Below are 27,402 nucleotides of genomic sequence, written 5' to 3' on the forward strand. Positions count from 1 at the left end.
CTTGTTTTTCTTCCCCCTTTATATTATTTGAATATGACAAGTAAATTTAAAGGAAATAGGAAAATATATACTGTAGATACCGGTATATATACAGTACAGACCAAAGGTTTGGACACACCTCTTGAAGCTCATCAAGAGAATGCCAAAAGTGTACAAAGCAGTGATCAAATCAAAAGGTGGCTACTTTGAAGAATCTTTGAAGAAACATAGCCTTTAGGTTTGTTTGTTGTTTACATCAGGGTATTCCGTTCAAAATTTTATTTCAGTAACTTTCTCCTGAGTTTCCAAGTTGTACCTTAAATAAAGCTCCAAGCTTCATTGTTGTGTTTTTGAGCAACACATTTTTTAAGGGAATTTGTGATTTGGCTTGTTTAATTGAGTTTTTTTAGGATTGTTCCAATTCTTATTTCCTCAAACTAACTCTCAAGAACAGGCAGACAACTGGATCAAAATGCAGCAGGTTTATTAGCTCAGTTAAAAGTCCACAAAGTTAAATTAGGTTCAGGTAGGGCAGAGGTCAATAACAGGCATGAAATCAGTAGAGGAGAGACGGGGTGGTCAGGATCCAGGTGAGAGTCGGGGCAGGCGGCAGGCAAATAGAGTCAGACAAAGGGGCAGGAGACAGAAGATCAGATCCAACTACAACACTCAATAAGGAAGGCAGAGTGGCACAAACAATCCTTTCACCCTTGAAGGTAAAAGCTGAACAAATGCTAATGATTTAAAATGATTCTCATTATCTTCAAACTCACATTGTCTGATATTAGCAGATTAAAAAAAATCTGTAATCCTTAAAACTGAAAGAAATGTTAAATATGTGAACATTTAAATAAATCTATTGTATTTCTTGATCAATTAGAGATTTAACGTTTTTGCAATTTATAGTTGTTCATTATTTAAAAAAAGTGAAACAAATGTTTTTTAAAAGGATTTAAAAGGAAATTATTGATTGCTTTATATTCTTTTTATATATCGGTCTTGTTTTTTCCAAATAAGACCAATACTTGAACACATCAGTTTACTGAGATGTACGAGGCTTAATGTGATTCAGATTCATTGAAATAGTTATTTTTCTTAAAGCACACATAAAGCAATGCCACTTTCCTACAGTTTTGATCAAATCTTTTATGAGTGGCTTTTGATTGTCAAAATGGCAGCATTTCATTAGAATCTTTAAGAAGCAGCGGTAGATGGATCTGCCAAAAAAAGTGAGAAAAGACTTTTTAGTTTTTTTGCAGATACATGTCAATAACATTGCCATAGATAACGAGGGGTAAAACTGAATGAAATTTTGAATGAAGTGAATGACATTTGATATGTGCAGCTTAGAAAAAAAGAGGTTGGGAAAACAAAATGAAAAACTAGATGTAGGGACAAATTTTAGTATACTAATAAATTTGAGTTGTTTTGGTAAAATCAGTTACTTACAAGTACAAATATAAGCCAGCTCCAGATACTTGTAAGTACCATAACATGGGTCTCCAAAAATTGCATTGGTTGCTGGGATGGTGCAGCTCTCCAATTCATTACAGCTGTGGATGTAAAGGCACAAAAGTCAGACAGATGTTAACTTTTCTCTTTATTGTTGTAGTCTGTACGTGAAAATATCACAGATGTATCAGGGATGAACAATGTTAAAATCACGGAAAAAGTATGAATAAACCACGCAAAATCGATATAAATACCAAAATTCAGTAGTGACTGGTGCATCAGTCACATAATCTTAATGTGATATTTCACCATACACGCGATAAAAACATTATACATCAGTGGTACATGCATGAAAGGTTCGTTAGACATACATGAACATGCGTAGACTGGTCGTGGAAAACCACAAATGTGAGATTTACTTAATAATTATGTATAAACTACATAGAATGCTCATAAACTGTGCAACGCTCAACCAACAAAAATTTTGAACGACTCAAAACCGAATTCAACTAAAACCCCATCGGCGGACATCTGCGCATCTCCACGAAACTCTCATGAAGTAGGTACATCATGCATATATCAGTAAAGATGACACAGGAAAGTGTGCAAAATGTACATAGTGGCTGTGTGACCTTTAATGTGGCCATTAATGTCTTCTTGTGGCTTTTTTTTACTGGTTTGTTTTAAGCCTTTTGCATCCTTCAAATGTATTTAAGTATAGAAAAGGTGCTCTGCAAAATCAGTCTACCTGAACTCATTTGAAATGCTACAACCCTTTATTACTTAATTTCTGTTTATTATTCATCTTTTTTTTTTGCTGTAGTCTGAGTTTCAATAAAAATTTGTCTGTTTAAACCTGTTTGACAAACAAATCAGTCCTTAACATTTCAAATCAACATAGCACACCTATCCAGTTCTTACCTTTGAGCGACTAAGTTGGTTGGATTTGAGCAATGTCTGTTTTCAACCACAGACGGCAGTTGACCTTCAGAGCAGATGGTCTGATCACGGCGTCCGTAGTTAGCACCATAGACATAAATAACGCACCCTGGACCTAAAACAGAAACACTTTTTTGAATAAAAAGTCATGACGGAGCTCATATGGACTTTGCAGAGACGGTTATTTATTCTTACTGCAGATCAATTGGGCTTCGTCGTTTTCACATGTAATGAGGTGAACTGTCAAAAAAATTTAACAACCAATCCTTTATTAGATTTCCCCCAGGATGCTGTGCAGCTCAGTCTGATTTTTTCAAACATGAGACTTACCTGCTTGCAAACAGGTAAAGGTAGTCTGTAAGTATTTGTAGGTTCCCGGGCAGGGATCAGAAGTGCGAATATCGTTCATGTTGATCTCACAGCTGGTCTTCAAGTCACAGCTGAGAGGATAGTAAAAGCATGAAAGTTCATGGAGCATGTACCATATTATACCAACAATCGAGTTACCTGCTGTTTACCAACAAGTCTGAGGCTTGGAAAATAAAAGATTTTTACAAGAAGTTGTACCTGCTTCTAATGAAATCTTCAACCCCACGTAGAGAGCACATTGTGTCATTGAGCTGCGATGCAGGTCTGCTTTCATTGCAGGTCTGCATGTCTGCACGCCCATAGAGGGCTGACTGTATGTTGATCACTCCGTTTGCTGTTTCACAAAAGAGAAACAAGAGGATAATCATCAGAATCAGGTTTCCAGCAAATGTTTTACTTACTTTTAGCAAATTAGAGCGACAAGAGCAGCACAAAGCAAATCTGTTAAGGAAAGTTTAATTTCACCTATCACAGTTAAAATTAGATCAAATAAATTATTGCCAGTCATATCAGTCTCACCACATTGAAGGACCTGGACACTGTCGTTCTCACAGGTTGTTACTGTTTCTGCAGAAACAGCTGAAAATTGACAAATAGTAAAAGTGAAAAAGAAGTTTGCTTGTTGGATGTAAAGTTTCATTCAACCAGCATCTGATATTTACCTGATGCCATAAACAAGCAGAGAGCTGCAAACACTGAGAAAATAGAAACAGGTTCTCTTAGTTTTCTTAGCCAACAAAAGTAACTAAAAAAATAGTATTTTTAAAAATGTAAAGTATTTGCTAAAACTTAATTTTTGTAAACACTACAAACATGTCACATGTTATTACTAAAATAAATGAGCTTAAGAGCATTTCTGATTAAATTCACCTGAAACTGTGGCAGGTGAAGAGCCTACATGAATCCATACATTTGTTATAGTCATAAATCTTTGATCCACTCACACATTGCGGTGCTGTGTCTGAAGTGCTGCATGGTTTCTGAAGATCCTGACGGATGATGCTGAAATCAGAGAAGCTCTTCTATTCATTATATAGCTGGGTTATGAAGACAGAGAAGACAAAAAGAAATGTCATTTTATGATGACATGTTTTTTTTTTATTGAAATCTGCTCTGTTGACAAATCTTTTCTGAGATCATCTGTTCTTCTGGGAAGGTTTGTACTGTCCACTTCTTCCAAAGTTGCTCAGGTTGTAAATCGGATGAGTAAAGCTGTTCTTTTTTTTAATCTTCTGTGTGTCTCAGCAGTTTAGTGCACCACAAAGAATGAAAAGATGCAACATTACAGAAAATGATTTGTTTATGTTGATATTCAGTGGGTGAAGATTTAACAATTACATTATGCATGAAACACCAAAAGAAAGAAGAAAAAAAGCCAGTTCGATTCAAAGTGTGTGGAACTGCTTTGTGAGGTAGAGTTACACATTCGGGGACAGATTTAGGGTTTTTCAGGACTGCAGCTTTTAAAAAGAGGTCACAAAAAATGTTTTAGGGAGCAAAAGGAGGTTCTGATTAGAGCAGTGTTTTTCAACCTTTTCTGAGCCACGCAACTTTAACCTTAAAAAAAAATCCTGTGGCACACCAGCATCCAAAAAAAAAAAAAAAGGAGAAACTCATAGTCTGTATTGATCTACAGCCCCTCCACAATCTCACGTGCATTTTTGAGATAATTGTGTCAGAAAAGCTGGAAGCTGCAGCTGTTTTTTTCTAAAAGATGCAATAAAAGTTAAGTTAGAAGATTTAAAAACAGTTTGAAGTGTGTTCGTTGGTTTCCAGACGTTTAACAACAGATCTCCTTGTGCGCTGTCACTCTCACAACCCAATGCATCATGGGAGATGTAGTGCATGAAACAGCCGGATATCGCTTTTCAGAGCTTCATTGTTTTGTTCACTTGTTCCACGGTCTGATACCGGACTCTGTGGAAAGCTACACCGCTAAAGACGAGCTTTAGGTGGTATTTTTGTTAGAACTGAGCGACTTTATCAGCAGAATTAAGAACAAGGAAGTGAAGACTTTAACCACTTCTGATTGGTCAGATTGATGACATGTGATCAAGCCCCCCAAGAATGATTGGTGGAGACAGTTAAAAGGACGGGACTTTTCCAAAATACAGCCGAAGCTGCAGCTGAATCGTGGTAACGTCATTCTTATCAAAATGTCTTTAATAAAATAAAATAAACACAAAGAAAAAGTATTTTACGATCTTTTATATTCCTAACTCCTCAGTGTTTTATCAGGGCCTGTTTGGATGAACACAGAGCTGAAATCCTGGAGATGGGAAATGTTTTTAGATCAGTTAATGAGGGCAATTTCCCACGGCACACTTGACCATCTCCCATGGCAAGTGTGCGCACACTGGTTGAAAAACACTGGATTAGAGGATGCAAATTTATGTTTTGTGATGTGAAGCATCACAAAATTTGTTGCATCCTGAGGGGTACAACATGCATTTAGACCACAATTTGCCTCCCTGCTAACCAGGAAAGTGATGGTAAGAAGTAAGAAAATATACAATTTTGAAACTGCAGTTCCAGGACATCAAAATTGATGCTAATGTAGAGAGAAAAACAAAATCTCATCATGACAGGTTTAAATAAAGGAATATTAAACATCCACAATTTTAAACTATTAACAGTTAAATTGCAGTTGTTTTGATTTTTATTATTATTATTTCATTTACTTAGTGATGTTCAGATTCTCTGTTTACCAACACGACAATTCCTATTACCAAAGAACCATGTGTTTCAGGAAGACCTTCATTTTTTCAAAATAAATCAAAAATCAATAATACAACAATCTTGGTTGACCTTGTTGATCAAAGTAAAGCCCAGCTCTGGCAGAATTTCTACACTTTATTGGGGGAAAAATATTTTTTTTCACTCTTCGATTCACATCATAATTTGTGGACTACAACACAATTCATTGTCAATTTTAGTTCATTTTGAACGACCCGATTCACTGACCTAAAATCGATCATAGACATCTTTATCCAAAACTTCAACCAATGTGACTCAGAGAAAAAAAACTTGCTACTTAACAGTGCAGGTAAAGTTTTCCAGATTCCATGGATTTCTTACAAAATAATTAAGTGTAAATTAAATATGTGTGCAAAAACAGAAGTAAACAAGAATTACTGTTAAATCCATTCACATTTTGTTTCATGAAGTTCTACCCACTGTTGTTTTTCCTCATCAAAATGATTCAAAGGTAACATAATTAGAACATTCTGTACGTCTTTGCTGAATTCAATGTGTTTCCACACATCGGACTGGAATGATTGACTGATAGGTTTTTGCTGCATCACGTATGTGTTGTCTGCTGTGATTCACTTGGTAGTTTTTAATGTTAAAGTGAAATAAACCAACTGTGTTTCAATCCAAATTGTATTTTCTGAAATTGATAGATTTATTTTATTTTGAAAAGAAATAATAAAATTGCTCAGAGGCACCCCAGGGACACAGACACCCCCAGGCTCAGATGTAATATTTTTTTATACTTTATCTAAGCACTACTTTAATTGACATGAGAATAAGTCATAAAGCGTTGTCGCATTTGTGTACCGGTATGGTTTTTCTTTGTTTCTTGTGTATTGAGGGTTGTGAATGGAATGAGAGGTCTTTTTTGTGTTTTTTGGGTTCTTTTTGTTTTGTTTTAGGTTCTCTAGAACAGAGGAACAAAGACTTGTGGCAGCTCAGGATCGGAGTAAGAAAGAGTGGCAGCTTTTTAGGATTGGAGGATGAGATTTTAAATACATGGCATCTTCACTGCCACAGAGGGGATTTGAACTGCCTTTTTGTTCTTTATGACTAATATTTTTAGCTTCAGGGAGACATGTCAGACTCTGTCCTTTTTTCTCTTTGTTTGTGGAGGTCAAATAGAGCATTTGACATTTGAATTAGTTCTGTTTATTAATTTGGCCTTGGTTCACCCTTAATTTAAATGCTTTGTTTTTATTTTTTTTATCTCTGTATTTGGAATATTAAACCCTTCTTACCGAGAAAATCATATTGGTAGCTTTTTGGCAGTTTAATATCAAGAATCATTACCAGAGGAGACATGCTAACTTTGGCAAACTGGACGGAACGGTGCAAAAAAATTGAAGTAACTGGAAACTGTTTTACGGGTTGTTTTTGTTTTACAGTAAGGAAAACAAAAAAATGAGAGCGCCACAAAAGCGAGCTACAAGATAGCTGATTGCAAAGCACTGCCAACCTTTTACAGAAGTGGAATTCATTTAAAACTGCATGATGAAAGAACATTTGTCCTGAGACAAATCTGGCCCTCTTTCCAAAAGGTTTGGACAATCATGAATTAAGTGAAACCTCCCTTACATTGAATCAAGAAAAAAACAAAACAAATGTCTATGTGCTTTACCATTGGGAGTTGGGTCATCTAGACCCACTAGACAGTGCTCTGAACCTTTTTTCTTCATTGATTGGTGAACCTCACTGGTGTCCATGGATTACATGAAATCTTTCCACCTTTATCCACCTTTGTTATGGTAGGGAGAACAAGTCAATGTAAGGGTGGGGTCATCTAAGATAGCACAAGGGATAAATCACTATAAAATAAGATGACCAAGCCAGCAGACTCCACATTTCAAAATAGGATTTTATTGATCCCAAAACAATAATCAAAGAAAGAATAAAGTTTCTGGGAGAGCCTGTTGCCACCACTCCAACCAAGACTTCTCTCTCAATTGGGAAAAGTTCACCCATTATGAAGGCTTAGCCCCTCCCACAGGCCAATTAACTAAACACTTCCTTAAAACAAGTTCCTGTAGGATTCTTAAACACGACTCCAAAATTACAGATATTTAGCAGGAAAAAACATAGTAACGATCGAAATACATAAATAGGTTTGAAACAAAATCAATTAGACAGAAAGGGGAACAAAGCAAAAAAGAATCTGACATGTGAAGTCACTTCCTGTTTCCTGTGGATATGTATGCTGATGTGTACAATGCTCTGGTTCGGCTGTTTGTGGAGGGAAATTTACATGATGAGTAAGATTCTGTTTAAAACCAAGTGTGGGCCCTTGGAGTTAAACCCAATATGAAATGTGAGCAATTTGTCTGTCTGGGTGTGTGCATGTGTTCGGTGTAACTAAACTGCTACTGGGCTGGGAGAAAAAGAGACAAAACAGACAATTTAGGCTGGTGTTCAGGTGCAGTCCTGCAACCTGTGATGCTACTTTGTCACATGTGCATGTAACTCATTTTATGTTATTTGCATCTGTGTGTAAAAATCTTCTGCTATGAACTGACAAATTTCCATCTGAATGTGTTCCTTTAGAGTTACAACTTCAAATCTGTGATTACAACTGCTCAAATGTGCTTCTGCGTGTGCTCGAATCTGCTGGCGCAAATCACAGGTACGCTACAACTACACTCTGAATTCTGACACATTCCTTGCGATCAACTAGTGTCTAAACTGATCTGTGTCCGATAATGGGACTGGGGGGGGAGGGAGGGTTGGAGAAGGCGGAGTCATCCAATCAGAGTGCAGCACTTAGAGGACTTGGTAAAGTTAGAAAGATCTTCACAGTTTCGTATGTGAAGATCACATATTATATTATAAGTATTCACAAGTATTCACATTTTATATTATAAGTTCTCAAAACAAATCTACAAATGCGTTCTTTTTAGAGCATTTTTACCTTCATACACTCTTACCCAAAACAGATAAGGATCAGTCTGCTCGTGAGGAGATCGGACCCAGGTTGACACTCGTGGTACTTTATCCTGTAGACCAGACGTGGGCACTGAGGGCCGCATTCCTGCATGTTTTCCAGCATACCCTGCTCTGGCATGTTCTAATTGGCTGGACACACCTGAAGCAGGTAATCAGCCATGAGTAGGGCAAGATTATTGGCTGGACACACCTGAACCAGGTAATCAGCCATGAGTAGGGCAAGACTATCTGGAAATCATGCAGACACACCGGCCCTCGAGGCCTGGAATTGCCCACCCCTGCTGTAGACGATAGTGTTGGGACGAGTGACACTGGTGCATCAGCACTGTGCCGAGAGCTCAAGAGGGAAACCTCGTATGGGTGCGTGTATTGCTTTAAGAAAGAATCACGTGACCGTTACAGGAACTGTATCGTTTGGATGTGCCGCGCCAAAGTGTGTTTATCAGGAAACAAACTGTCGTGGTTTTTTTGGATGGAGATTTGCTTAATCATGGATCGTCCTAGGAGGTGTTCCCCGGTGAGGAATAATTCTGATCTCGTGACACTAAACAAGGTAAATCTTTTTCTCCTTTATATACTATTTTTTACGGTGGCGCATTGCACTCACTTTATCAGTTTATCAAGTTGATGACCTCTGATACATATGATAGTCGGTTAAAGAGCCTTACAGTTGCTTTATTCATGTGATCATGTAATTATGAGATCCTGATCTCGTAATCATGAGATAGGGTGTCTATTTTTTTAACAAGTGAATGCAATGTTCTTGTAAGAGGTTTGAATTGTTTTCAGATAAATTAACGTTTTATGTTATTGTAGGTGAAGTGTCAGCTCTGCTTCACAGAGCTATCTTATATCAATAAGAGCATTTCATCAATGCTGAGGCATTATAGAGCTCAGCATGGCAATGAAGAATTGGCAGATACTCGTGAGAGTACCCCAGGTATGTTGAAATTCTCACTAAAAATTGTACTAAAAAAAACATGCATGCAAACAGAAAGGCTCCAGGCCTGGTATCAAACCTTCAACCCTCTTGCTGTGAGGCAACAGTGCTAACCACTACACCACCATGTCGTCTAATGTCTATTTGATATTGTTTGTAAAAATTACAGTCCTTTTATTAAGCTTTTGACAAAATAGTTCCTTTTGGCTTGCAGTTCCTAACAAGCAAGCAGTGGATGAGGCAGTGGTCAATATGATCATCAAAGACTGTCAGCCACTCAGCTTTGTTGAAAATGAGGGATTCAGGGAGCTCCTTAAGCTTATTGTACCCCTGTATGCTCTACCAAGCAGGAAGGTATGTTTAAGAATTTTTATTATATGTTTGTACTAACTATATAACTATATTTTATTGGTGTAACAGTATTTGTATGGTTATTTTCAGCCAGAGATATGAGGAGGAAAAGGAGAAAAAACCAAAAAGGACCTCCAGAGTGCCGTTGCTGTTACTTTAACAGCTGATATGTGGACGTCTATGAATATGGAGGCATATCTAGCTGTTACTGGCCACTATGTGGACAAAGAAAGTCATGAACTCCATTCATCATTCTTGGCAGTGCAGCATTTTCCTCAGAAACACACTGCAGAAAACATTGCCACGGTTAAAAGGAGCCTCATGGAGGAGTGGGGAATAGCATAAAAGGTCAGGTGTCTTGTCACTGATGCAGCAGCAAACATGACTGCATGTGCTCGAATGCTGCAAATACGGCATACCAATTGTATAGTCCATTCTCTGAATTTAATTGTGAGAAAATCATGTAATCAAATCCCAACAATAACTGAAATACGCAACAAAACACGACACATTGTGACATACTTTTGATCGAGCGAGACTGCTAAAGAGAAGCTCACTCAAATACAGCAACAGCTGGGAACACCGGGCCATAAATGAATAAAAACGAGGTGCCATAATGATGGAACAGTACCTACCAAATGTTTGAAAGAATGACTGAGCAGAAGGAGGCAGTCTGGGTGTCACTGGCCTCATTAAAACCTGACATCACTCCACTGACTCCAGAAGAATGTCAGATCATTAGATTAGATTAGATTTATTTATTAATCCCACGAATGGGAAATTTCCTTGTCACAGTAGCATGGAGTTTGGCACAAGTATGTACAGACAGTAATGACAAATACACATTTTGAAAGAATATATACGAAAATAAGAGTGTTCTGAAAAATAAACAGGGAAAGAGATGTGCAGGAATATAGAAGTCATCTGTATATACAGTTTTGGTACAGTGGAATAAAAATGAAAAACTATAAAACTATTTACTTAGGCTGGTGTTGAACAGCCTGATGGCAGCTGGGATGAAGGACCTGCGGTAGCGTTCCTTCTTGCATCTTTGAAGAGATTCTCAGGGTTCTTGCTCCTTTTGACCAAGCTACAAGACAACTGTCTGAGGGAATAAAGGGTCTCTGGGTCGACGGTCATTTCCATGATGAGAATGCTCCACATTGAGCTTCAACGTCAGGCCACAACAGTGACAAAAACAGCTGCTCAGCAACTGGCTGAAAACCTGAGGAAGCGGCTAACTGACACTATTTGCGGCATGGAATCTCTCAGTGTGATGACTCTGGCAACTCTGTTAGATCCCAGATTTAAAAAGAATGGATTTGCTAGTCAGCAAAAGGCAAGTGAAGCGGCGAAGAGACTGCAGTCAGAATGTGCAGAAGAAATGAGGAGCCAAGAGCCTGACCCAAGAGAAGAAGAACCTAGCTCTTCACATGGGTCAGAACCCAGTTCAGGTATGAAAATACATTTCTTTGGAACTTTGTGATGTGATATATCATGTGATAATAAAGTAATGATTAACTATTTTTTTAGGGCACAATCCCTGGAAAACTTTAGATATGGAGGTTGCAGAGACCCAGAATACGAGGAACGCAACATCTGACTTCATTATTGAAGTCCAACGCTACCTGGCAGAAACAAACACACCTAGAAACCAAGATTCTTTGCAATATTGGAAATGGAACCAGGAAATATACCCACATCTTCATCAACTTGCACTTAAAAACTCTGCTCACCATCCTCGCCTGTACCATGTGAAAGAGTATTTTCCAAGGCTGGGGAGCTGGTGTGTAAGAGGAGAAATCGCCTTGGAGTAAAGACACTCCAAAAACTTTTGTTTCTCAATAAAAATTCATGAACTAATCACTTTTTTGTCTTTTATTTCATATGATTTAACAGTTAAGTTGACAGATGTGCACATAAGTTAAAAAATTGTAACTCTGATTTTTACTCTAATTTGCTATATTTTACATAACAACTATGTTTTAGCATTTACATGAACAAGGAATTTCTTTACCTGCAATGATTTTATAACTACTGCAGGGGTCACTATTGGGTGACCAACACAGTATCAATACAGTGCCGACAGTTTGTTTAGTGTGTCAATACACTCCTTGAGGTATCATCGTCCCATCACTAGTAGACGAGGTGGAAAGTTGCAGTTAACGTAAAGCATGAGAAGCGAGAGCAACAGGCAAAACTAGAGACCAGATAATGCACCATAGAGGGGCAACAAACTGGAGACAAATGCTGGAGATGGATCTTCTTAAAAAGAGCAGGCAGGTGATGAGATGAGTGCCAACAGCTGGGTCCAATCTGGAAGGTAGAGCAGAGAAGGGAGGGGGGAGGAGAAGACTGCCAAGAGGCACCATGACAGTCTTATTGCATTGGTTTTGAACTTCCTTGAAAATCTCAATACACCAGCAATCTGACTAATGTGCAGAAAAACAAAACTTTTTATAGAGAGGTTTGCATTCATCTACACATTGTATTTAGTAAACTGAGTAAAACAAAGAAAACTGGGAGATGAAAACATAAATTTATTAGTAATGTCTGAGTTATGGAACCTTTATTTATCCAGCTAGGTCAATTGAGAATAATTTCTCATTTACAATGATGACCTTTTGCAGCAACAATACAGTATATTTCATAATGATCAGGTTATAAATGTTTGCAGACAAGTGTTTCATTCCATGGGATCAAAAAGCTTTAATGTTACATCTCTGTCATCAGAGGAACTTAAACTACATGGTAGCGGACAATTGTTTATGAAGATTACAGGTTCGATTCCCGCTTGCCCATGTGTCGAAGTGTCCTTGGGCAAGGCTCTGAACCCCACCTTGCTTCTGGTGGAAGGTTGGCACCAGTGTTCGGCAGGGTAGCCGCCACTAGTGTGCGAATGTGTGTGTGACTGGGTGAATGGGACTGTGACTGTAAAGCCCTTTGGGCCTTCAAGGAAGGTAGAAAAGCGCTATATAAGTATGCACCATTTACAATTTATGCAGTGGATCTTGTAGAAGAAAATTGTGAATTGGGGCTCACTTTTCAGATTATCACATGAATGGGGATTTGAGAAACTGAAGAAGTGGTATGAAGTCGTATTCACTACTCAGTACTCATAACAAATAGTGCGTTGACCATTTTGTTGTGTTATCCGAACTTGCAATTGCAAAATCAAGTACCCTAGATATTTCCGAAAAGTCACTGCGAAAAATATATGGACCACAATGCGTGTATATTAGCTTTCAGTCAGAGCAGTGCTAAATTTCCAGCAGCGTTCGGTAGGTTGGTGCCTTGCTCCCGCCCCTTTCTCCTGATATTTTTGTGATGATTGACAGGTGATGTTGGAGCAAAAACAAAAATATACGTCTCACACCAGGTGATCTGCGCAGCGTTGAGTTCACCTGGGTGATCTCAAACATGCTTATTGTGCGTCTTGGCTGCACTTATTTGGTGTCACCAACATAAATTTCCATCAGTTTTTGGAGCCTTTCTCTGATCTCAGGTATCCATGTCGATTGTTCTGATCTCCAGTGAACATCACCCGTTCTTTTACAGTTTACCTTCCTCTGTCAGTTTACCTTGTTGCATCTTCAAAAGTGCAGAATAAAATGTGACACTGAATTTGAAACAGCACATTGTAATTTCTGCATCTATTATTAAAGTATTTATCAGTAATACAGTGGAAATTAGTAGATTTGGTTTGCATGTTGATTTACGGTATGCACCCCTGAATTTTCAGTTGGGGGCCACAGTGCTCCTAGTGAAAAAAGTTAGTCTGGAGCCCTGCCATTGTTTCCAACATGGTTAAACCCTCCCAAACCCCACCCATCAGCGTGGAGCAACAGGTCTACAACATTTGTCACTCTGGAAAACACCCTGCTCCAAAAAAAGAGTCAGGCAAGTGATGCCAATGACAAACCTTGGAGTACCTGGTCCAGCAGCTTGTTCAGTCACTGGTGCAAAGTTTGATGGACCCTCTCCAGTTATATAGCAGGATGGTGGGAGTGAAGATCGTCTGTTATACCTTCTCCACTAGGCAATCTCCCATGTTGACAAAGGGAGGTGTGCTGTGGGGCTGTTACTCTTTAACACAATTCAACCCCATCTGCTTCAGAAAAAGATGACCACCATGGCTGTTATTCTTCATCTCATTATCCTGGATCAAAGACTACTTAGAATAGTGACAGACCTCAGTTTGTTAAGTTGGGAACACGTGTGTCATCAGCAGTGCTAGTGCTCTACAAGAAACTGTTTTCTCTTCTTTCTTCTTCACTCTTTACACATCAGATTTCTTATTACAACTAAGAACTCTGATTACTGATCCTTGCCAGGGAACCTACAAATACTTACAGACTACCTTTACCTGTTTGCAAGCAGGTAAGTCTCATGTTTGAAAAATCAGACTAAGCTGCACAGCATTCTCAGTGTAATCTAATAAAAGATTGGTTAACATTTTTTGACAGTTCACCTCATTACATGTAAAAACAACTAAGCCCAATTGATCTGCAGTAAGAATAAATATCCGTCTCTGCAGTGTCCATATGAGCTCTGACATGACTTTTTAATTAAAAAAAAGTGTTTCTGTTTTAGGTCCAGGGTGCGTTATTTATGTCTATGGTGCTAACTACGGACGCCGTGATCAGACCATCTGCTCTGAAGGTCAACTGCCGTCTGTGGTTGAAAACATACATTGCTCAAATCCAACCAACTTAGTCGCTCAAAGGTGAGAACTGAATATGTGTGCTGTCTTATTTTTAAATGTTTAGACTGATTTGCTTGTTTAACAGATTTATATCAACAATTGTGTCATGAAACTTAGACTAGACTAAAGAAAAGATGAATGTTTTTCCACAAATTAAGTAACAAATGGTCGTAGCATTTCAGACAACTTCAGGTAGACTGTTTTGGAGAGCACATTTCCTTTACTTAAATATATTTGAAGGAGGCAAAAAGCTTTGACAAAATTAAAAAAAACCAGTAAAATAAAAAATAGCCACAAGAAAACATTAAAGGCCACATTAAAGGTCACACAGCCATACGTAGATTTAGCACATTTTCCTCGTGTGAAACTTCAATCTTGCGCAAAACGTGCTGGATTCACAAATGATTTTTCCTCCATTCATCGGTCTCCGGTTTTGAGCTGTCTTTTTGTTGGTTGAGCATTACACGGTTCACCACTATTTTAAGTAGTTTATACACAATTATTACATAAATCTCACATTTGTGGCTTTCCCCGACCAGTCCATGCATGTTCATGTAAGTCTAATAAACTTTTCATGTATGTACCACTGAAGTATATTGTTTTGTGTACAGTGCACATATCAAATTAAAATTATGTAACTGATGCACCAATCATGATTGACTTTTGGCTTTTATGTTGATTTTGCTTTTAATGTGGTTCGTTCGTGATACATGTGTGATGTTTTCACGTCCAGACTACAACTTTTCTCTCTTTTCCACGTGTATTCACGTATGACCAATTTTCTATGTAATATGCGCAAAAAGTACGCAGTGGCTGTGTGACACGGCCATAAAGTAACCAGAACATGTAAGTGGCCCTGTGCAGTACAAAAGCACAGATAGAAGAGAAAAGTTAAGTTTGGACTGAAGCATGAATAGAGTTCGGGCTCATTAACCCTTGTGCTATCCGATGACCCCACCCTTACATTGACGTGTTATCCCTAACAGGACAAGGGTGGATAAAGGTAGAAAGATTTCATGTAATCCATGGACACCAGTGAAAATCACAAATCGTTGAAGAAAAAAGGTTCAGCGCACTGTCTAGTGGGTCTAGGTGACCCAACTCCCAATGTTAAAGTGCCTAGGATAGCACAAGGGTTAAGAAACTGGTTTCATGTGATCAAAATAGTTGCTAAAAGCAGCTTCACCTGGTTGGGTGTCTACCTGTGATCCTGTTTATGTACTTCATAGAGACCTGACCAGTTAAAGGGATTTATTAAGAGCAGTTTTGCTGACACCAAATGTTCATTCTTTTCTTTTTAGTTCATTAAGGAGTGGCTGTTTTTGACTATCTAAAGCCAGATTTGTTAGGCAAAAAAAGCTATGTGAAGAAAATAAATTTAGACAACATCTGTCTGACTTTTGTCCCGTTACATCGACAGCTGTAATGAATTAGAGAGCTGCAGCATCTCAGCAAGCAATGCAGTGTTTGGAGACCCCTGTTATAGCACTTACAAGTATCTGGAGCTGGCTAATTTGTACTTTGTAATTTGTAATTTGTACTCGAAGGTAATTGATTTTAACAAATAACTTGAATTTATTAGTATACTAAAATTTCTCCCTACATTTAGTTTTTATTTTTTTGTTTTCCTGAACTCAATTTTTCTAAGCTGCACACATCAATATTCATTCATAATCTATGGCAATGTTATCAACATCTGCATCTACAAAAAAAAAAAAGTATTTTCTCTCTTTTTGGCAGATCCAACTACCGTTTCTACTTAAAGGTTCTAATGAAATGCTGTTTTTTTGACAATCAAAAGCCACTTGTATAAAATATGTGATAACTTTATAAGTGGCATTGCGTTTATGTGTGCTTTAAGAAAAACAATTATTCCAATGAATCTGAATCACATTAAGCCTCGTACGTCTCAGTGCTTAAACATCTCAGTAAACTGATGTGTTCAAGTATTGGTCTTATTTGGAAAAAAAAAAACAAGACCGATATATAGAAAAAATATAAGCAATCAAAATTGCTTATATTATTAATTAGAATAATAATAATATTGTTTCTGAAATAGTGAACCACAAGAAATGACCAAAAAGTTAAATCTCTAATTGATCAAGAAAGACATTGGATTTAATTAAATGTTTACACATTTTAAATATTTCTTTCAATTTTAAAGATCACAGTTTCAAAAGTAGCAAAATAATTATTTTTAACCGTTCAATATCAGACAGTAGGAGTTTGAGGTTAGTGAGAATCATTTTTAAATAATTAGCATATGTTCAGCTTTTAGCTTTAAAATAATTTTGATTTTTTTTTGATTTATTGATTTATTTCAAGCATTGTCAAAGCAATAAAGAATTTACACATATTTATCAAACTCATTACAGAAATGATGAAATGCATAGATTAAAAAGACAGAAAACAAAACAAAAAGGTCACTTAAATTACATTTGCTTAATAAAATACAGTGATCATTAACTGAAGTATAAGTAGAGTTTGATTTATTGCTTGAAAAGGAGTGGGAATAAGCAAGCTTATATAATCCCACCTCTACGGAGTTCATTCATTTGATAGTTTTACAGAGTTTTAAATCCAGTTCTGATCAGATAGATTCTCTTCAAGTAACAAAATCCAGTGCCTAGTAATGATTGATGATATTCAGAAAACATTCATTCATGATTTCAGTAAACAGTAACGGTACCGATATGTAATAATGATTGATTATCATTAGAACACATGATAACATTAAACCAGAAATTATTGCTACACATTGCAGATCAAGTAAATAAAATCAACAGCTTATCGATTGTAATTAAACATTTCAGTAATCATTATTGCACATTACAATGCAACACTCAGTGGTTGCAATTAAAAGAGCTTTGATTATTTCATCACTATCAAGTTCACACATGTATTTGGAATTATTCAAACACCTGTTGATCCTTAAATCCTCTTATCTTCATATCCTGAAATAAGAGTTTCTTTATACATTTTCTTGAATATTTGAACATTTCTTAAGCTCATTACTTAAACCGTTTCAAAGTTTAGTGCCACACACCGACACACAAACTTTTCTTTGTGGTTCTTATCAGTTTGATCTTGAAGTTACTACATCCCCTCAGTCTGTAGCCTCCTTCATTTTCTAAGAATTGTTTTTGGATATTGAATGGTAACGATTTCCAACTGGCTCTGTATAAAAGTTGCGCAGTGTAAAAAACCACAAGGTCATACAGTTTTAAAAGTCTTGATTGATAAAATAGATTGTTTGTATGATCAAGATATCCGGCTTTATGTACAACCCTGACGGCTCGTTTTTGAAGTAGAAAGAGAGGATGTAGTGAGCTCTTGTAATTATTCCCCCAAATTTCTATACAGTAGGTGAAATATGGTAATATTAAAGAACAGTACAATAAATATCTGTTGTATCCTATTATATGTTTAGATTTATTTACGATTGAAATACTTTGAGACTTTAGTTTTTTATATGTGTCTGATGTGTGGCTTCCAACTTAGTTTTTCATCGATAAAAACCCCTAAGAATTTTATTTCTGTAACACGTTCGATTAAGAAATTTATCTCAATTGAGAGCTCTTTATTTGCGTTGTAGTTTCCAAAAACATCACTGTTTTATCTGGGTTCAAAGATAATTTGTTGTAATCCATCCATAGTTTTATTTTGTTTAACTCTGTGTTCACCACCTTGATAAGTTCCCTTTAATTGTCTGTAGAATAGAATATATTTGTGTCATCAGCAAATAATGAGTTTCATAAGCTTTGAAACATTGAATATATCATTTATGTAAATATTGAATAGCAGCGGGCCCAGAATTGATCCTTGTGGGACACCACAACTTTTCTTTTTAATAAAGCCTATTAGTAAGTGGCTGCAGTTATGGGAGGAGACAAGATTCAGATTCCTGATTTGGTTGAGTGTGCTGACCCCTGGAAATGTTGGGTGAACCATCACCCTCCATGTGTGCTTCCCCATGATTCTCTGCAGGGAACTTGTCAGGGAAGGCTAAAATCTGTAGGTCTGGACGCTAAGCTGAGGGTTTAGTTGTTCCTCTAGTTTTGTTTTTAGCCATGTTTATCGTCCCTCTGATAGCTGGAGAAGTTAAGACATTACACGGGCTCCCAAATCTCTGGCCTGAGTGGTTTAATTGTCAATTTTTCTTGTTGACTTTTCTTTTACTAGCAGTAAAGCTGCTGAGGACTTTTTGAGATGCTTTTAAAAACTAAATTGTACAATTAGTGAATTAGGATCCTGTGTTTAAGCCCCCGCACCACTACCACCACCACCAAATAATAGAACTGAAGAACATTGTTTTTAAGAGTAAAAGCATTTAATTTTGTAATGAAAAATGCAACAATCAATCACATATACTACACTTTTGGTTGGTGTTGCTGATAAAGTAAAGTCCAGTTGTGAAAGAATTTTTACATTTTACAGAAAAGACAGTATTCTTAAAAGAAAAAATATTTCTTTGTGTGTGTGTGTGTGTGTGTGTGTGTGTGTGTGTGTGTGTGTGTGTGTGTGGGGGTGTTTTATACTTCGTTTTATAACTAGATATTTCACTTGTCTAGTAAAAAGAAAGAAATGTTCCACTAAATCAAAGGTTGTAAATAAGATAGAATAGGACCAACATCACCGAATTAAAGGTTCTGTGAAAACAAAAAGAAAAAAAAAACATTATCATTGCATGACAATAATATAAGTACTAAGGAATTTTTGAAGAGTAAAAGTCACAGAAATCATTTTTATGGTGTAGGAAAAACATGTCAGCCCCCAATTGTGAAAGATCTCCCACAATACCAAGATGAGAGGCTTATAATTGGTATCATTGGTATATCACAGGGGTCGGGAACCTATGGCTCGCGAGCCATATATGGCTCTTTTGATGGTCACATGTGGCTCGCACACAAATCCTTAATTATACTTTTTTTTTTTTTCAGTAGACCAGTCCTGCTCGGGGGCGATGCGATGCCAGAGGCGTGCAGTAGTAGCGGTGCTTGGAGAGAAAACTATCAGTTTACTATTATCTATTATTTCACAGAGTTTGTACCAGCCGGAAACCTGTGAATTGCCGTGCCTAAAACTGCGCGCTCCCGTCTCTGACCACGTATCAACCAGACTAGACCATCAGCAAAACCACCACGAGAAATGCTCATCATTTATTAGCAACAGCATAACAATGTTATTAAAAAGAATCCACAAACTTATTGTACTTTAAAAATGTTGAAATTACATCAAATGCACACATTCACTTGTATATTTAGTTTTAAACATACTGTTGCGGTCTGAGTTGGACTCGGTGGCTATTGGGCCGCGTTAAAAGTTCTGGAGTTCATTGAACGCATCGATCAAGCAGAGATCTGATTGGCTCTCAGTTCTGTCGCTCAGCCTGTTGTTAGGGAGTTTGGACCAATGGGATTCAGCTATGGGCCGAATAAGGGAAATGGGAGGGCTGACGCGGCAGTGAGCGAATATAAAGTTGGGAGAAGCGCTCTCGTCTCGGCGGGAGAGATTCAGGAGTTGCTGAATTAATTGTACGGCGTTTGTTGCGGTCTACAGAAACCAGAATAAAGAACCCTAAAAGAGGTTAAGTCTCCTTGTCTCGATGTGGGAAAGGGACACTACATTATTGTATGGCTCTTTCGAAAATACATTTAAAAATATGTGGCGTTTATGGCTCTCTTGGCCAAAAAGGTTCCCGACCCCTGGTATATTAGAAGGAGATCAAATGAAAAAAAAACAATCCAGAAAATCTTGTTGTCTGATTTGGTCATCGGTAGCAGTCTGCTATGAAGCTTTAAGGAGGCGCACTAATGTGCTACACCGGGGGCTCTTACTCAACCCCGTATGCCACCTTCATTAGTCCAGACATTTGTTGTCTTACTAAATACTTTTTACCCCCACAAGAAGTACTTCTTTTTTTGTTGCAGCAAAAACTTCTGTGAATCACAAAAAATTAAGGATTTGTTCAAATGAATTGATACGTTTATGGTGTTACTTACATTTACAAACATAAGACAACTCCAGGTACTTAAATGTTCCAAAACAGGGATCTCCAAACACAGAGCCGCTTGCTTTGATGGTGCAGCTGTTTCTCCCATTACAACTGTGGATTTAAAAGGGGTAAAAGTGAGACAGATGTGGTCCTTTTTACACTTTTGTACAGCATTTTATCAGAGTGTGGTGTCTGGCCTTTAAAAACTAGAGAAAAAATATTGCCATTCATTTACCATGATTTAAAAACTACCTTAAAATCGATAATTAAAAATTAATTTCTGAGGTTTGGTGCTGAATGAGTTCAGTTTATTCATTTTTATTTATTTATGATCATATTTGATTTCACAATTTGATTTCCACAATATATTATTTTAGTCTTTAATATGTATTTACTGTTCTTACATTTGAAATCATTATTCTTCTGTATTGTTAATGCTCAATAGACTGTTGTGTTGTGTTTCTGTTTATTTTTTTATTCTTTACACCCTTAATACGTTTTTCTATGTGACGACAAAAATAAAAGAATAAGGTTAAGTAGAGGTTTTTATGCAAAACCCCCACCTTACCCTCACCTTTGGGCGACTATCTGGGTGGAGTTGGAGCAGTAGACATTTTCAACCTGGGAGGGAGGTCGGCTGGCATAGCAGACAGCCTTGTTATCACGTCCAAAGTAGGCACCAAGGACAGATATGACCCGTCCTTTATCTGAAAGAAAAAAATAATGTGATTAATATAAAAGAAGCTACATACAAATAAACATCCATTGTGATTACAAAGTAGATGTTTTCTTACCGCAATTCAGATTTGCATAAGACTGGTAGCATGCAATGAGGTGAACTATTAAGAAAATAGGAAAGTCATCATCTTTTTATGTAAACTTTACTTAAGTTCATGAGCCTCTTAATTTCTATATTTTGCAAACATACTTGCAGGCACACAGGTGAAGTTAGTCTGTAGATATTTGTAAGTTCCATAGCAGGGATCAGGAGAGATCACATCGTTTGTGCTGATCTCACACACCTTCTTTCCGTTGCACCTGAGAAAAAACAAAACAAAATAACCCAATAAAAATGTAATTACAAAACGGTTGGAACAGTTGGAAAGAGATTTCTCTGTCTTCCTTTCATTTTGTCTTTTTTTTGATCAACACAAAGAGTCAAAGACTACGGCAAGCTACAGCATTGTAGCAGCACACAGAAAGACATACAAAATAGAATTTGAAAAAGTTTTAAGGTAGGTAATTTAACAAACTAGACTATTTTAGAATGACCTATGAGGGCAGTATCAGGGAGTTTTTGGAGTGCTTGTTATTTTTTTTATGTACTGTAAATGTTTGAGTTTTGTGGTCACGTCTGCGTATAGCTCAATGTGCCCAATGTCTGCACATTTCTTTCTTTCAAAGCTGTTTCTTCTCGTTCAGGGCTGCTGGAGCTTATCCAAGTCACTTGTGGACGAAGGCTGGAAACACCATGTACAGGTCGCCAGTCTATCCCACACCCATGCACACTAGAAATTGCACCCTAGGGGCAATTTAAAGTGACCAATTATTCTATGGACGATGGGAAGAAACCGCAGTCCCCGGAAAAAACCCACGCATGCACGGGGAGAACATGCAAACTCCACACAGGAAGGTTCTGCATTGATGTTCTGTTTCAGCTGGGACTTAAACCATGGGCTTCATGTTTTGACGCAAGAGTGCTAACCGCTGCACCACCGCGCAGCTGACAGCAAATATTTAAAAAAAACTGATGTTTAGCTATTGTACTATTTCTGAAATATGTATTAACTATAGTTAAAGTACATTTCCCTAATATAAGTAAGTAAGAATTAATTGAATAAATAAATACAATTTATGTGGAGTTCAGACTATTCACCCTAAACTGTCATAAATACAAATGTAACCCAACAAAACCTGTAAAATGTTTGTGTTTGGTCTGTAAAATATGGAGCAAGTGTCCTGACGTTAAAAATCTAAACTATATCTCGTTCCCACAGATTAATATCTTGTTCCCCCAAGATAATATTCCGTTCCCTTGCAATACTATTTCATTCTCTCGAAATAATTAATTTGAGCAACTGGAATAACTGAGTCGAGGAAAATGAATAATTATTCACATCATAAGTCATTCATACACGGATATTTTTTCTCCGTTCGTTCGCAAAAGCAGCTTTCAGCGGTAACTTCCGTGTCTCTGTGACCCGCATTTGTTCAAAAAAGGAAAAAGAACAAGAATGATCAATTTATTATTGCATCAATGAATATAAGAATAATATCAAAAGATTTATTATACCTAGGCTGCTTCTCCATACGATTCACCGGACATAGCTCCGCCGCGGAGCTCTTTTGCTTGTAATGCCGGCATTCGGGCAGCTGGCTGGCCGGTAGACAGACAGCCAGCTGATATTATGGTTTAGGGTCGAATAATAATATTCAGGAGGACTTGTCTTTAATTATTTCGAGACAACGAAAAAGTATTTATAGGGAACGGAATATTATCTTGTGGGAACAAAATTTTAATCTGTGGGAACATGATATCTTTTAGTTTTTTAATGTGCGAATGATAAGTTGTTGGGAAATTAGTAATGCAGATCTATTGTGTTTAAGGGCCCGTACACACCGGGACGAATATTCGCCAGGCGTTATTCGCCAGCGTTTTTCGCCACGTTTTTTGTGTTCACACCCAGGCGATTTTCGCTGACGGTGAGCCGAGCGAACATGCAATTTCATCCCCTGACATTAGATGGCGCTTAATGTAAACAGAAATACTCCTGTACACAAGGTGGCGCTGCGCAACTTTACGCTTCTTAAAGTCGCTTTTCACTCAGAAGAAGATAGCAAGTATTTACGCGCTTGTCAGAATAATACAAAGAAAACATGAATATTTCAAGCACCAGTAGCTCCAACTGGTACTTGGTAAGGGGATATTTAAGAATGTCCGTCATTATTTCTTTGCGGCAGTGTTGACGCTACTTGGCGTCTATCTTCTTCGCTGGTATGTAAAACACAACTTGGGGGCGCTCAAACACAAAACTGCCTTGCTGAGCAGTTTTGTGTTTGAGCGCCCCCAAGTTGTGTTTTACTGTAACTTCAGAAGCTCCAGACACGTGTGCAAAAGCGCCATTCTCATTGGTCGAATAGATTTCGACGCGACGCGTCGAAAAAAAAAAACGAACCCGAGGCGTTTTTTTTTTTTGACGCTTTGTCGCGTGGCGTTTTTTCGCGTCGGTGTGCACACTCTCATTGGTGCCCTTTGTTTAGTCACGAGGCGTTAAACGTCGGCGTAAATCGCCGGCGAAATTCGTCCCGGTGTGAACAGGCCTTAATGCACGTAAAAAAGAAAAGAACACGACAGATCCGAGTTGGTAAATAAAATTGTGGCAGTAATTTGTGGCTATTTTGTGTCCTTTTAACTTTCTAGTAAACATTTCACAATGGAGATAAATATTATTTTGAAAATAAATATGTAGTGGCAATAATTTTGCGGTCTTTTATTCTAGATTTGTCATATTTGAAAATCTTGATTAACAAACTGCAGTTACTTTAGTCCTTTCAGTTGATTTTTTATTTAATAATACAAAACAAAACATTACGTCCATTTTAGTGTCTGTACAAGTAGGACGAGTGTGAAAATCAAGGTTTCAGTCTTCTAACGTATGGAAACAGAGATTCTTCTTGAGTAATCTTTGTACGTCTCACATTCGAGACAGAGTCTTTTCACTGACTCAATTAGCAAACTCTTTCTTCCTACCTGTTTTTGACAAAATCCCCAGTTCCATTTTGAGAGCATCCTGTGTTGCTGAATTCCCTTGGAGGCCTGCCTTCACTGCAGGTTTTGTTGTTTTTACGTCCATACAGGGCAGACTGCACCCTGATCACTCCATTCTCTGTTTCACAGAAGAACCACAAAAAATTAAATTAAGGCTGTTTTTGTACATCTAATTTGTTATCTGCAAAGGATTAGATAATTGTGTCCTCTATTGTTTCATAAAGTTTGAATAAAGTACATCAACAATGTTAGTGTGTCTGTAATGTTACATAAATTATGTATTTGTGAATTTATGTATCCACAATATTAGTTTGCTAGACATAATTACTTTTTATAATTTGTGCACATAATATGGTACGAAATGTGTTTTGTTGTTGGTAAATTACCATTTGGTAAATCCAATATGTATTTCAAATATTACAATGTGTACAGTGTACTACAAATTTAGTTCAAACAAATTAATAGATTAAAAAATTTAGTCAGCCACTAATTGAGCAAGTTCTCCCATGTAAATAGGTGAGAGAAGCCCATGTTTTTTTATTCTAGGTATACCTCATCAAAATAAAAATAAAAAAAATCCTAAAAATTACATTTATCTGATTTTTATTGGCACAATTTATTTGCAAATTATGGTAGAAAATACTATAGTATATGGTCATCTACAAACAAGCAATATTTCTGTCTCTTACAGATCTTTGACTATATCTGTAAGAGGAGCATTTGTCCTCCACTTGTCACCTGTATTAAGGCACCTGTTTGAACTTGTTATCTAAATAAAATGCACCAGACCACAACCTCAAACAGTCACACTCCAAACTCCACTGTGGCCAAGACCAAAGAGCTGTCTAAGGACACCAGAACCAAAATTGTTGACCTGCAACAGGCTGAGAAGACTGAATTTGCAAAAGGAAAGCAGCTTGGTGTGAAGAAATCAACAGAGGGAGCAATTATTAGGAAATGGAAGACAAACAAGGCCACTGATAATCTTACTCTATCTGGGATTCCCTGCAAGATTTCACCCTATGGGGTCAAAATGATCACAATAATGGTGAGCAAAAACCCCAGAACCACATGGGGGGACCTAGGGAATGACCTGTAGAGAGCTGGGACCAAAGTAACAAAGGCTACCATCAGTAACACACTATGCCGTCAGGGACTCAAATCCTGCAGTACAAGACGTGCCCCCCTGCTAAAGCTAGTATGTGTGCAGGCCTGTCTAAAGTTTGCTAGAGTGGAAGATCCAGAAGAGGATTGAGACTTCCTATGGTTAGATAAAACCAAAATAGTACCTTTGGGTAAGAAGTCTTTTGGTCATGTTTGGATGAGAAAGAATGCTAAGATGCATCTAAAGACCTTACCTTCTGTAAAGCATGGGAGTGGAAACATCATGCTTTGGGGCTGTTTTTCAGCAAAAGGACCAGGACGCCTACTCCATGTAAAGGAAATGTATGGTCAGATACTGAGTGAAAAACTCCTTCCATCAGCAAGGGCATTGAAGATGAAATGCGGCTGGGTCTTGCAGCCTGACAACGATGCCCGGTTAACGAAGGAGTGGCTTCATAAGAAGGATTTCAAAGTGCTGAAGTGGCATAGCCTGTCTTCAGATCTCAATCCCATAAATCTTTAGAGAGAGTTGAAAGTCTGTGTTGCCCAGTGACATAATTGCTCTAGAGGAGTTTTGCATGGAGGAATGGGCCAAAATACCAGCAAAGGTTTGTAAAAATCTTGTGAAGAGTTAAATGTATACAACAAAGTATTGAGTTGAACTTTTGTTTTTGACCAAATACTTATTTTCTACCATTAAATACCTTTGATGAAAAGTCCAGGCCTCTTATATTTTGAAATGGGAGAACTTGATTAAATACTTTTTACCCCACTGTAAATGTTTGTTTCTCTTTCGGCTTTTCCCATCCGGGGTCGCCACAGCGAACAAGTCGCATGGTAAACTTGGCAATGTTTTACCCCGGATGCCCTTCCTGACGCAACCCTCTCAAAGCAACAGGGCTTGGGACCGGCATATAAGTAGAGAGGGGAACAGGGAGCAGCCAGGAGTTGAACCTGGGTTTCACGAATGGAAGGCACCGCAAACCAGCACGAGCTAAACCGGCTCCCCACTGTAAATACACTTTTCAAAATTGGACGTGAGTAAAAAACATTATTTGAGATCTACATGCAGCTTTCTCCAGTTAATGTCCTATTGTGTATAAAGTTTCAGGAGCATGTCCGTCTTACCACATTCTAGACGATGGGGAATGTTGCTGTCAACACAGGTTGTGACTGTGTCTGTGGAAACCCCTGAAATGAAAAGGATTTTAAGTTTAAAAGTTTAAAAGTTTGTTTGCGTTTCATAAAGTTTCATTCAACCTTTGTCCCATGAGATTTACCTGATACCACGAACAGGCAAACTGCTGCAAGCACTAAAGCAAGACAAGAATAATTCAACAATCAAACAAAATCATAAATGACTTCTTGTTGCAATTTAGTTTATCCTTTTGTAAAGAAATAATTGAACATTGTAAAATGTACAATATTTCAGATTTGACCTAAAATATTAGTCTTTGTGCATTTAAACATCAAATTCAACTAAAACTGAACTTAAGACTGAGCTCTGAAGACAAACAATATAGGAGTTCCACTCAAAACTCATTCCTAGACTTACACATTGTTGTGCTGAGTCTGAAGAGCAGCATGGCTTCTGAAGATCCAGACCGATGATGCTGATGCCAGGAGTGTTTCTGTATTTATACTGCTGTGTAGACATTCCAGATGAAATTGATACTTGAAAAACCCCCAGATCTTAACAATGATACACTGTTTTACCTAAAACAAGGAAAGCGATAATGAAAAATCTAAAAGAAACAGGAACTGTCAAAACCTGAACTTGTTCCTCTTGCTTTTCATGCACCCCAACAGGAATCTTTAACAAGTCTTAATGCATTGGTTTTAAACTTCCTTGAAAATCTCACTGTGCCAGCAACCTGACTAATGTGCAGAAAACAATTTTTTATAGAAAGGTCTGCCTTTTTCTACAAATTGTATTTGGTATATTGAATGAAACAAAGAAAACTGGGAGAACACATTACTTTATTAGTAATGTCAGAGTTGTTGATATCCAGGTAGGTCAATAGAGAAGAATTTCTCATTTTCAAAGATGGACTGAGTTTTTATGGATGCAATTGCTGGATGCGATGCTGTTAATTATCAGTTTA

General features: G+C 37.5%; 1 protein-coding gene and 1 long non-coding RNA gene across 5 annotated transcripts; one reads left to right on the forward strand and one right to left on the reverse strand.

Moving 5' to 3' along the window:
- Positions 1–446: 446 nt before the first annotated feature.
- Positions 447–26,946, reverse strand: LOC101166380 (L-rhamnose-binding lectin SML-like). Of its 4 annotated transcripts, XM_020704470.1 has the most exons (10): positions 20,432–20,496; positions 3,684–3,776; positions 3,402–3,434; positions 3,259–3,318; positions 2,938–3,073; positions 2,701–2,810; positions 2,566–2,610; positions 2,353–2,485; positions 1,429–1,532; positions 447–1,196 (listed from the first exon to the last, which is right to left on the reverse strand). In XM_020704470.1, the coding sequence occupies exons 2-10, from the start codon at positions 3,712–3,714 to the stop codon at positions 1,174–1,176; spliced, it is 675 nt and encodes a 224-aa protein (XP_020560129.1). In that variant the 5' UTR covers positions 3,715–3,776; positions 20,432–20,496; the 3' UTR covers positions 447–1,173. The 4 variants fall into 4 exon arrangements, with proteins under 4 accessions (XP_020560129.1, XP_023812178.1, XP_020560132.1 ...); XM_023956410.1 differs by lacking the exons at positions 447–1,196; positions 1,429–1,532; positions 2,353–2,485; ... (3 more) ...; positions 3,259–3,318; positions 3,402–3,434 and adding exons at positions 20,999–21,131; positions 21,219–21,263; positions 21,353–21,462; ... (2 more) ...; positions 26,578–26,610; positions 26,853–26,946 and having other exon boundaries at positions 3,685–3,776; positions 20,432–20,535; XM_023956411.1 differs by lacking the exons at positions 447–1,196; positions 1,429–1,532; positions 2,353–2,485; ... (4 more) ...; positions 3,402–3,434; positions 3,684–3,776 and adding exons at positions 18,245–19,078; positions 20,999–21,131; positions 21,219–21,263; ... (3 more) ...; positions 26,578–26,610; positions 26,853–26,942 and having other exon boundaries at positions 20,432–20,535.
- Positions 8,730–11,587, forward strand: LOC111947647. Its single transcript, XR_002873510.1, has 2 exons — positions 8,730–9,373; positions 9,588–11,587. It is a non-coding gene; the product is annotated as an uncharacterized LOC111947647 (long non-coding RNA).
- Positions 26,947–27,402: the final 456 nt, after the last annotated feature.

This window comes from Oryzias latipes, chromosome 7 (genome assembly GCF_002234675.1).
Source record: "Oryzias latipes chromosome 7, ASM223467v1".
Taxonomy (NCBI): Eukaryota; Metazoa; Chordata; class Actinopteri; order Beloniformes; family Adrianichthyidae; genus Oryzias; species Oryzias latipes.

Coding starts and splice junctions, on each gene's coding strand:
- LOC101166380 (XM_020704470.1), bottom strand. CDS start 3,714: ATGCAGCACTTCAGACACAGCACCGCAATGT. Junction 3,435..3,683: donor CAGACACAGCACCGCAATGT/GTGAGTGGATCA, acceptor CTATTTTCTCAG/TGTTTGCAGCTCTCTGCTTG. Junction 3,074..3,258: donor TGTCCAGGTCCTTCAATGTG/GTGAGACTGATA, acceptor TTTGTGAAACAG/CAAACGGAGTGATCAACATA.